We start from the raw sequence: 11,367 nt of genomic DNA on the forward strand, positions 1-11,367 counted from the left end.
GAACAACAGTTGGAAAAGGAGAAACAAAGAAAATGCCATCCTTGCTAGACATATCAGAAGACCTAGTGATGACTGCATGAAAAGCTGAGACTCAACCATTTCTTTGCATCAGTTTTCACTAGTGATCAGCCCTCTCAGATCTTCCATGTCTCCAAATTTCAAGATAGACCTTGAACGAAAGAAGTCCATTCTATCATAGGAGAAGACTGTGTTAGAAAACACCTGAGGAATCTGAATGTACTCAAGTCCATACAACATTTCTTCCAAGTCCAAGATAAGTGCATCCCTGAGAGTAAGAAATCAGGCAGAAGACCTGCATGGATGTGCAAGGGGGTCAAGAAAAAAATCAAATGGAAGAGATAGTCTACAGAATATGTAACGGCGGTCTGCCCACTTGGGAGGAATACAAGAACATCTTCAGGGCATGTAAGAATGCAACAAAGAAGGCTGAGGCCTTCTAGGAATTAAATATGGCAAAGGAGGTTAAGGATGACAAGGAAAGCTTCTGTACATCAATAGGAAAATGAAGATGATGGAAATGTGGGCCCAGTGCTGAATGAGAAGGGTGGGGAGTCTGAGGAAAGGAAGACTTCCCCTTAGTTGAGGAGGCTTTTGTCAGAGATTGTCTAGAAAAACTCGACACACACAAATAATGGGATACAACCATGAGTGCTGAGAAATCATACCAACCTTGTAGGTAAGCTTTGGAAGTGTGGAATAGGTGAGTAGACAGTGAGGTGGATTGGGAATTGACTGACTGGCAGAGCTTAAAGGGTAGTGATTAGAGGCACAAAGTCTAGTCTGTAGCTAGCAGTGTTCTCCAGGGGTCAGTGCTGGGTCTGATCTTTTTCAAGATCTTCATCAGTGACCTGGATGAAGGGATAGAAGGCAAGTTTGCTGATAATACAAAGCTGAGTGGGGTGGCTGACACACCAAATGTCTGTGCTGCCATTCAGTGAGACCTGGACAGGCTGGAGAATTGGGTAAAGAAGAGTACTATGAAGTTCAACAAGGACCAATAAAGAGTCCTACACCTGAGGAGGAATAACTACAGACATCAGTAAAGTTTAGGGGCAGACCTAAGTTGAGCTCTGCAGAGAAGGGCCTGGGTGCCTTCATAAACAACAAGCTGACTATGAGCCAGCATTGTGCTCCTGTGGCCAAGAAGGTCAATGGTACCCTAGGATGCATAAAGAAGAGTGTAGCCAAAAGATCAAGGGAGGTCATCTTCCTCTCTGTTCTTCCCTGGTGTGGCCACATCTGGAGTACTGGATCCAGTTTTGGGCTCCCCAGTTTAAGAAAGGCAGTGATCTCCTAAAAAGAGTCCAGATATGGGTCACAAAGATAATGAGGGGCCTGGAGCATCTATCTCCCTTATGAAGAAAGGCTGAGAGACCTGGAGCTGTTCAGCTTGGAGAAGACAGGGGGAATTTAATCTATGTTTATAAATATGTAATGAGCAGGAGTCAAGTGGATGGAGCCAGGCTCTTTTAAACAGTGCTCAGTGATAGAAAAAGGGGCAATGAGTATGAAGTAGAATATAAGAAATTGCCTACAATCATGATGAAAAACTTTACTATGAGGGTGACAGAGCACTGGAATAGGCTGCCCAGAAAAGTTGTAGAGCTTCCTTCTCTGGAGATATTCAAAACCCATCTGGATACTTTCCTGTGTAATAGACTGTAGGGAATCTGCTTTGGCAGGTTCCAAGGATGAGGTGATCTCCTGGGATCCCTTTCAACCCCTACAATTCTGTGATTCTGTGATCTAATGAGGTACTACTCAAGGTATTGAGGAACTGTCTTGACCTAATTGCCAAGCCACTCTCCATCATATTGGAGAAATTAAGGAAGTTAAGTAAAGTTCCCAGTGAGTGGGGTCTGCCAAGAGAGTGGATGAGTGTCCCTTCCTTGGAGACATTCATGGTCAGGCTGCATCAGGCTTTGAGCAACCTGATCTAGATGTCAATGTTCCTGTTCATTGCAGGGGAGTTGGAACAGATCTTTAAAGGTTCCTTCCAATACAAACAATTCTATTATTCTCTTCACTTGAACGTTGTCTGAATATCCTAATGTATCTCCCACACCTATTAAAATAGGTTAAACACCATTAAAATACAAACAACCAAACCATAAATTGCCTACTTTTTTTCAAATGTCTCCCAGTTTTACTGAGTTCTGGATCCAGAAGATGACACAAAATTTACAGTGTGTTTAGAAACAAATATCAACCATTTATGGCTACTTGGAAAAGGAATACAAGCATATCTGTCAGTGCAGCTCTTTCTTTTCCAGAAGTTTTAAAATATTAGTGTACAGGAAAGAAAGACAGAGGTCAACCCAAGACAGTTCTAACAATATAGGAGGCAGAGGTATTATTCAGAAGTGCTAAACTTGTAGCTTCTAATATTTCACAATTAAAGTCCGATGCAGTGCAATAAGAAAAATCTAGATTTCAGCTTGCTTTTGTGTTTCTTTCTTTCCCTGCCCATAACACATTTCTACTAAAGTTTCTCTCCATTATAAAAACCTGAGCAAGTCTTCTACCACTTTGAGGGCTATCAGCTGCACTCAGTGTTTGTTTCCTAAATGTGATAATAGTTTATACATTAAATTTTGCTGCACAAACACTGACTAAACCCATTAGCTAGAATATTTTAACAACCTTACTCTGTTGCAGAAAGCGTGATGGTAAACTGCAATCTCATGGTACAGAGTAGCTAGAAGAGCTCCTACCTTTTCTTCCCAATGTGCTCTGTTGGCATTTTCCATCTGGAAGCTATGCAAGGACTGGATTTTATCAATCTGCTCTCGCTGCTTCTGCAGCTCTCCCTGGAATTCATTCTTCTTGAGCTCCACGGCACCTCTCTCTGCTGCTGCCCTGCGGACCTTGCCTTCCAGTTCCACAATCCGACTCTGAGGAAGAGTACAAAAGGAAAAGAGAAATGCTCTCCTTCTGAGGCTGTTTAAAAGGGTCATGCTTTCAAACTTCACGTAGACAGAATTAAAATAAGTAACAGTGAATCCACTTTCTCTCTTGATGGACATTTTTCCAATACTTTCAAAGAATACCTAACCTCAGAGAAAACAATAACCTAACAATCATCAATTCCCATATTTCCTCAGCTGGTGATGTCTTCCAGACACTGAGGTGTGCACACACACACATCAGTCTTACACAGATTTTGAAACATCATATTCTGTAGAGGCCATCAAAATTTCACGTAAAAATTAGGCTAAAATAAATAAATAAAGCCACACCAAAACACAAATAATTAAAAAAAGAAAATCACAATCCATAAAGTACAAGGTCAAAGCATTTTTTCAAGTACCATCCAGACAATTCTGACATCACTGCACTTACTAGCATTGACCCTACCCATACACAGAGGGAAAATTCAATTCTGAAACCATCAAGAAGTTTTACTATAAGATCAGGAAAAAAGTGGACAAGGACAACACTGTCAAATAACTGACATAAAGTTGTTGCACAAAGATACAATGCCTATTTATAAGCATAAAATTATTCGTGGTCAATCCAAAAGCAGTGACAAGATGAAGATTCAAACCATCAAATACTGCAGACAAGGTAAAGGAATCAATCTAGATGCTGTCATGGGTATTTTTTGTTTGTTTGTTTTAAGTACTCATTTAGTTTTGCAGGTCATTCTCACTGAACATTTTGTGTTCAATGCCTCATGGGCAGTAAGAAAAAAATACAAAGACAGAGACAGGGAAAAAAAAAAACAACCAAACAACAAGAAATGGATAGTATTTACCCAGGTATAAAGACCTGGCAATTCCAGGAAGGTTAGAAATGAATATGGTGAAAAGTGCGTATCTGTCAAGAATGTTAGAAAACTGATCAACTCTTACATCACAGAATGCTGCATATTACTTCTTGACTACTCTTTTTCAATGCCAGAGAGAGCGAGAGAATGGAAAGGTGGAAAGAAAAACAGAAAAATTATTTCTAGTTTGGCTGGAAGATCAGCAAAAGGCATTTATTCCATTTAGTCATAACTGCAACAAAGTCATGCCAACAAATGGATAGGCTGACAGAATTTAGAAGCTTGATTAGTACCTCTGGCTATGCTTTCCTATTATTCTAGAGTGCTTGAAAACACACAAGGATTTTCAGATCTTTTATTCTGTGGACAAGGTACAAGACAATAGAGTAATCAATAACAGTAACAGGACCTTATGCCTGTAGGCTCCTGAGACCAAGACAAGCTGGTATGGTTGCTTTCTGGTGTCTTGCCTTCCTCTCAGCTGCTCCACAACCATGCAGCAAAGCCTCAGTGGTGCAGACATGGTTACTAAGGGCTTGAAGCCACCACTCTGAGGAGGATGACCTAGACCCTAGGAGACATGACATCACACCCTCCCACCACAGGAATACTAAGATATTCCTTCAGCTGCATGGCCCCAGACATGCAACCTGAATGACGAGTATGAACGCTGGGGTGAAAGAGTTTAACTTCTACAGTCAACAGCTCAATGTTTAAAGTCACTTCACAATTACAAAAAAAAACATAATTCAGTAGAAAAAATTCAGCTGTGGCTCTCATAAGTCACGTTTAATTACCAGTCCTTCAGCTTCGGGGCTTTTTTGCTTAAATTAAACAAACCTTGCACACAGAATCACAAACCAGGAGCTTTGTTCAAGTACTCCTCAAATTCAGAATGTGCAGTACAGTACATTTTTAAACCCAAGATGGATAGTCACAGAAAATATAGTTATAAAATAGTAATTATTCCATATGAGTTGCATGCCTTCTTTAAGTTCTTAAGAAATACAAATTCAGATTTTCAGAAACTGTTTCTGAACAAGCTAGCTTTCCTTGCCTTTGGTGGGAAAGTACACATTACTCCTTCAACACATACTGAAAGGGGTCAATCTTTCTTTACACTGAGCAGCAGAAGTCACTGGAATAGCAATATGGGAAAATAATTTAGGAAAATGATCAAATTACAGAGACTAATTCAGTTGTTAAATTGGACTGCAAGTTCAGCATACTCTGAGGAAAAAATCTGAACTAGGACAAAACAGCTGAATGTCTGCACATGTTAGAGGTAGCATACACAGGTCTTTGGGCTTTGGGTCTCCCTGACCTCCAAGCAGGCAAGGTCCCCCTGACCTCCCCTTCCTTCCTCTACTGATAAATACTGGCTGTAGTATTTGTGAAAATCCCTAAAGCAAGCCAAAGTTCCTAGCTCATCACATCTAGTGCAAGCATCCTGTTTGCTGTTAATTACCTATGCCAACTGCAGACGTGTACTGTGGCTGGAAATCTGTGTGACAGAAAGGGACCTTGCTGTGCTGATGGACAGTTGGCTGAACATGAGCCAGCAGTGTGCCCAGGTGGCCAAGAAGGCCAATGGCATCCTGGCTTGTATCAGGAATGGTGTGGTGAGCAGCACAAGGGAACTAATCCTGCCTCTGTACTTGGCACTGGTAAGGCCTCACCTCGAGCACTGTGTTCAGTTTTGGGCACCTCGGTGCAGAAAGGACACTTAGGTGCTGGAGCAGGCCCAAAGAAGGGCAACAAGGCTTGTGAAGGGCCTGGAGAATATGCCCTATGAGGAGCAACGTAAGGAGCTGGGGCTGCTTAGTCTGGGGAAGAGGAGGGTGAGGAAAGACCTTATTGTTCTCTTCAAATACCTGAAAGGTGACTGCAGTGAGAGTGAGGTTGGTATCTTCTCACTGGTAACAGGTGACAGGACAAGGGGAAATGGCCTCAAGTTGCACCAGGGGAGGTTCAAGTTGGATACAACGAAAAACTTCTTTAAGGAAAGGGTTGTTAAGCACTGGAATAGACTCCCCAGGGAGGGGTGAGTCACCATCCCTGAATGTGTTTAAAATCCTTTTGGATGTGGTGCTCAGGGACAGGATTTAGCAATGGGTTGTTAAGAGTTAGGGTAGTATGGTTAGGTTTCAGTCAGACTTGGTGATCTTGAAGGTCTTTTCCAACCTGAGCAAGTCTATGATTCTATGATGACCACAAGCAGAGCAACAGGAACATTACCTGCAGATCCACACTGCGAGAGCTTGCAATCCAGTAATTGAAACCCAAAACTATGATGCATGCCAGGAGTGAGGCCACGAGAAGAGGTGGAGACTTCATTCCTCAGCAGCTGTTCCCAAGCTCTACCATAATAAACACAGCAAAAAACAGAACCACAAGAGTGTGGAAACTGCAAACTAAATTATGTGTTATACTGCATCCCCCACTTAGACTACTGTATGAACACAATCAAACCTTCACTGACGTAATGCAACAGCTCTCAGCTGAACTCCACCAAGCAAGGAGGGCAGCTATTTCCACCTGGAGAATGAAAAAAGATATATGGTAATATCAGCTGCTACAGAAAGCCTCACATAACTTTGCAAGAAAATCTTGAATGTTCCTAGCAATGCAATGCAAACCAAAAACAAACAGAATAAACTAGCCATCTTCCTATCATATATTCCATTCAGCAAGGTAATCAGACAGCACTGGTCTAGAGGTAAGAGGACAGATTCCTTGTCATCCTACTTAAGGCTCATCCTCCCAGAGGTAATTTGCACCTTGCTTTCAACTGGTGATATGAACCTAATGCTTTTGGTCCTAGGCTACTTAGCTAATAGGTAAGTAAGTACATAAATATTTGCAGGGTAACATAAATAAATAAATAAGCAAATTTCAATGGGAAATCATATGAAGTGCTGTTTCTTTCAATCCTCAGCTTTCTGCCGAGCTTAACAAAAAATAAATAACTTGCCTTAATGACTGAGGTTTAGCAAGTAAGCAATACTGAAGATGTCTGCTGTTGCTGAACCTTGTTTCACCCTGTGAAGCAGCCTATTTTAACACAACATGTGGGCAAAGGGCAGCTGTAATTCTGTTTACAATACGCCATAATCATCCTCTGAGATGATAAAATCTGGTCTTAATGAGTGAAACACCACTCAGTTCAACAAATCCTCCAACTCCAGCAGGAACCCTGGGCATAGTTGGCAATACAGATTGCTCTCTTGCAAACTGAAATCAACCTTTTTTTTTTCTTTTTTTTTTTCTTTTTTCCTTTTTACACTACTGCAGACAAGGGCCAGCAAAAATAGTCATGAAATCAAACAGCAAACACCACTGCAGTGGAAGACACTAACTCAAGGTGAAAAGGGTGCATTTACTACTAATACATTGTGCAGTCTCTCAAGGTGCACACTCTTAAATACAACCTGTTTTTTCCCTGTAGATGCAATTCACAGGTAGTAATGTGTTTGTAAGTTAATAAAAGACAGCAACTTTCAAAGGCTTTTACATGGGGACATGCTGTGATCACAAGGAAGATGACGATTCCATCTGCTATAAGGAAACAGAGATGTTGGTATGCCCAGGGCTTAGGTCCTTCAGTGGTGCACAAACGTTTCATGCATACACACATACAGAGTAAAACCCACTTTGGAACATTCCCTTAACAAAACAGAATACTCCATTTCAAAAAATGTATCCTGTTCTTTGCTGGTATCAGTATACTTGAAAGCACAGAAAAGTTACTAAACATAAATTGCAAGATACAGTGCATCATTTCAAGTGCTGCTTGAATGAAATACATGTTTTCCTCAGTAAGAAGTACACAGAATCATAGAATCATTAAAGACCTCTGAGATCATCTAGTTCAGTCATCAACCTATCACCACTATGCCCACCACGTCCCTCAGTGCCTCATCCACATGGAACAACTCCAGGGATGGTGACTCCAGACTGTTCCAATGACTCACCATTTTTTCTGAGAATTACTGTTTTCTAAATATCCAACCCGCACTTCTGCTGAAAAGCACCTACCCAACATCCAACCAGCATCTCCTACACAAAGTACTCATCTCACCAGCTTCAGAGACTTGCTGGGAAGTTAACTACTGGATTCGCAGCTTAGCTCAGAAAGCTGTGGAGGTGACAGCAGCTGCAGAAACACAGCTGACTGTCTTGCCTGAAGCATAGTTCCACAGGATTGTGGATAACCCAGTGTCATGCAGCCTGATCTGCCCCTGCTAGAAGTAAGTGGATGAGCAAGCACTGTATCCACTGACCCACTCATCACTTGACTTCCATGCATTCTTCCTGCTACAAAATCCAGCATTGTTTGCCTTTAGGTGATTTACATTAATTAGGAATATGTTTTATAGTCACTAGAGGAGAGGAAGGAAAAGGAGTTAAGAAACAGGACACACAGGAGCACCTTCCATCCATCCAATCTGACCCAGGGCACAACCCCAGCTGCAATACTGGCATTTCCTCCCCCTACAGCTCAAAAACAAAAAGCTGTGCAGCTTTCTCCAAGGGAGACACATATCCTGAAGGAAAGATATGCAAATCAGCTTATGGAATACACTGATGTGGAAGTGTATTTGTGCATGCTGTTCTGCAGGAAATATCTGGCTTGGCACAGCTATTTAAGTAAAAAAGAAAACATGTTTCTGATTTTACATGAAGGAATGTGATTTTACTGAAAATGAAGGAAGCCATCTCTCGTGAATGTTTACTACAGCAGTGGAATGAGATGCTCTGCCGCATGCATCACGCTCTACACTAGGGAGGGCACAGAGCTCCTGACCTCTGAGCATTCTGGCCTTCTGCTGTCAGCCCCGAGGTGCTCCATGAGGAAGGCAGTGGATGCTTGAGCCAGCTAACACCTCTCACTTCTTGTGCTGCTGTACTGCCAGCTGGATCAGGTCCCCCCAAGCAGCCAGAACCCAGCAGCCTCCATGAGGACTGCCAACAGAGACACAGCCCCAGGGGAGCCACCCCCAAGTCAGAGTGGCTCAGGCCACATGCCACCATCTCACCCACAGAACCATCTCCTGCCCACAGGCCTTGGATACGAGGTCTTGAGAGGCCCCTGCGTCACTGTTTGTCCAAATTATCACATTACACACAACCCAGGGAGAGGCGCAGCCCTTGGCCAACAGGTTCTGCAACTGCATGCTCATCGTTCTCAGGAAAAAACATCACTGGAGGCCCAGACTGGACCTCAGGTCTTCCTTTCCCAATGCACTCATAGACATCAGTAACAGATCAGAAGAAAAGAAAGCTCCTGTTAAGGGAGAAGCCAACAGCTACCACCACCCACTGGCTTTTTTTTTTTATCAAGGCTGACCATGTGCTGCTCCTTACTTAATTAACCTGAAAGAGAGGTCCCCAGAAGGGCTGTGGCTTGCGACACCTCCACACGGCCCTCAGGCCATGCCAGCTTTGGCATCCAGAACACTCCCATAAGAGAACAACACTGAGCAAAAGAAAAAGTTATGCTTGAGACAGTTCACTGTCAGCCAGGTTGCTCATTTCTTTTTAAGGATATGGTTTATCTTCGGCCCTTTTTCCATACAAAATGAAATATTTTGTTAGTATCAAAACTGAAAGGACCCCTACTCACTCTTAAAAATAACTGAAAGGAACAGAATAGAGTAAGGTACAGCACGGAAACCACATCACATCAGCCTCGTAAACCCACGAGTACAGCCTCACTGTAAAACACAGAACCCCACGTTGGAAGAAAAAAAAAAATAAAATAAAAATAAAAATAAAATAAACAAAGGAAAAAAACACCACGTTACAAGCAGCTGTTCACCAAGCACGAAGCGATTAAGACACGCTTCGATGGGCAGAGCAGGGCTCACCGGCATCTGAGCAGCACCCCGAGCCAGCCCAGGGGCGAGGAGGGGTCCGGCGGGGTGAGCCACCGCGGGCACAGCCACCGCGGGCACCTGCCTTTGCCGCCGGCACGGCCCCGCCCCCGCTCGGGCCCGACCCGACCCGTCCCGTCCCGTTCCGACCCGTCCCGCCGGCTGCCCGCAGCCGAAGCTCACCTCGCCGCGCGCTGCCTCGGCCGGAGCAGGAAGGCGGCCCCGCAGCCCCCGGCGCCTCCCGCGGGGAGGGCGGTGCTGGCGGCCGGGCGGGGGGCAGGAAGTGCGGAGCCGGGGCGCGGAGGAAGTGTGGCGGGCAGTGGCGGAGCCGGGGCAGAGCGCCTGCGGCCGCCTTCACACAGCGGAACCGGAGCCGCGACTCCGTGCTTGCGCCCGGTCGTGACCGCAGGTGCTGGCGTGTCGCGTGCGGAAAGCCGAAGTCGGAGCGAGGTGGGGCTCTAGGACTGTTCTAATACCCGTTTACGAAGCTTAAGGAGTGAAGCTGGTGTTTTCTCGATACGAAAACGTTGAAGCTAGAATGATTGGGGAACGTGGCTGATAGTCACTCAGCCGAACGCTTTCCACCGTTTGGTTCTGAACACCGCTTCTGCCCTTTGGCTTCTCTGAGCGGAGACGGAACTGCAGCAGCTGTGGTTCACCGACTGTGCGGGAGAACTTATGCGTCTTCAGCAGAAGTTATTGCGAGTTAAATTCCCTTAATGTGTTGGGTGCAGTAATTTGATTCTTAGAAATACAAGGGCAGTAAGAAAGTGGCTCGTTTGTCTTTGACAGCGCAGAAAGACGGTAAAAATAAACACCAATAAAAATAGTGCTTAGGAATCGTTGTGCAAGCAGAAAAATAGAAAGGCTGCCTGTGGCTGGGAGGACTGTTAAATTTTGCCCTCCTTGCTTACAGCCAGAAGTTCTGCAGACATAACCCAATCACTTCCCCATCCTGATTGTCTTGACGAGCAGCAGCTCTGCCCTAAGACTGTGAATACAATGTCTCTCTGTTGCAAAAATGGTTGTTGTGCCATGAGAGCTTATTATCAAAAAGCTGTCTTCAGCAGTTCAGCTTCAGCAGTTATAGGTTGTAAGTCCAGCGCTGTCTGCAGTATGAATGCAATGAGAATACATCACTTGAGCAGCTGCAGCACTACGCGGTCTGCACAAAGTGGTCCTAAGGACACTGAAGGACGATGACAGTGGCAGAACTAGTTCAAAGTATTTATCAGTACTCATCACTCGCTGGTGTTTTAGGAAGTATCAGTAACTGATACTGACACAGCAGAGATTGTGAATAGCTCAGAAGCTTCAAAGCAATGGCACTTATGTAAAAAATAGATCATAATAATAAACCCTGTTCTAATTATTCATTCTGTCTGCTGATGGTCAACTTTACTTTCTGTGTTAAATAATGCTATAACCAATGTTGCATAAAAACTCGTTGAACATTCAACATAAGTAAAAAGGTATCATTATTTTTAGAATGAATAGGCATACATTTTAACAGAAAGCTGAGAAAAAGGGAAGTTTTACCTTTAAGTTTAGGTGTGGTAAAGCAAAGAATTCTTGAAAGAAAAACACTCATTTTGGTCTGGAAGAACATAGTGAATGGGACTTAGCAGCAGAGAGGTCAGCATGGTTTCCTGATTTCAGTATATGCGCAGTTCTTGTGTGGTCTTTCAGAACTGTATCCTG

At 43.7% G+C, this 11,367-nt stretch overlaps 1 protein-coding gene across 1 annotated transcript in view; it reads right to left on the reverse strand.

The window, feature by feature from the left end:
- GOLM1 (golgi membrane protein 1) overlaps positions 1-9,913 on the reverse strand; it is a 29,606-nt gene extending 19,693 nt beyond the window's left edge. The window contains exons 1-4 of the mRNA XM_065745656.1: positions 9,850-9,913; positions 6,263-6,328; positions 6,029-6,150; positions 2,736-2,915 (exon numbers count right to left, since the gene is read on the reverse strand). Of these exons, the coding sequence (XP_065601728.1) occupies positions 2,736-2,915; positions 6,029-6,127 (279 nt within the window). The 5' untranslated portion in view covers positions 6,128-6,150; positions 6,263-6,328; positions 9,850-9,913. The remainder of the gene's footprint in view (positions 1-2,735; positions 2,916-6,028; positions 6,151-6,262; positions 6,329-9,849) is intronic.
- Positions 9,914-11,367: the final 1,454 nt, after the last annotated feature.

The sequence above is a fragment of the Cyrtonyx montezumae genome, unplaced genomic scaffold (assembly GCF_038088225.1).
Source record: "Cyrtonyx montezumae isolate F1298 unplaced genomic scaffold, pur_monq_1.0 scaffold_36, whole genome shotgun sequence".
Lineage (NCBI taxonomy): Eukaryota > Metazoa > Chordata > Aves > Galliformes > Odontophoridae > Cyrtonyx > Cyrtonyx montezumae.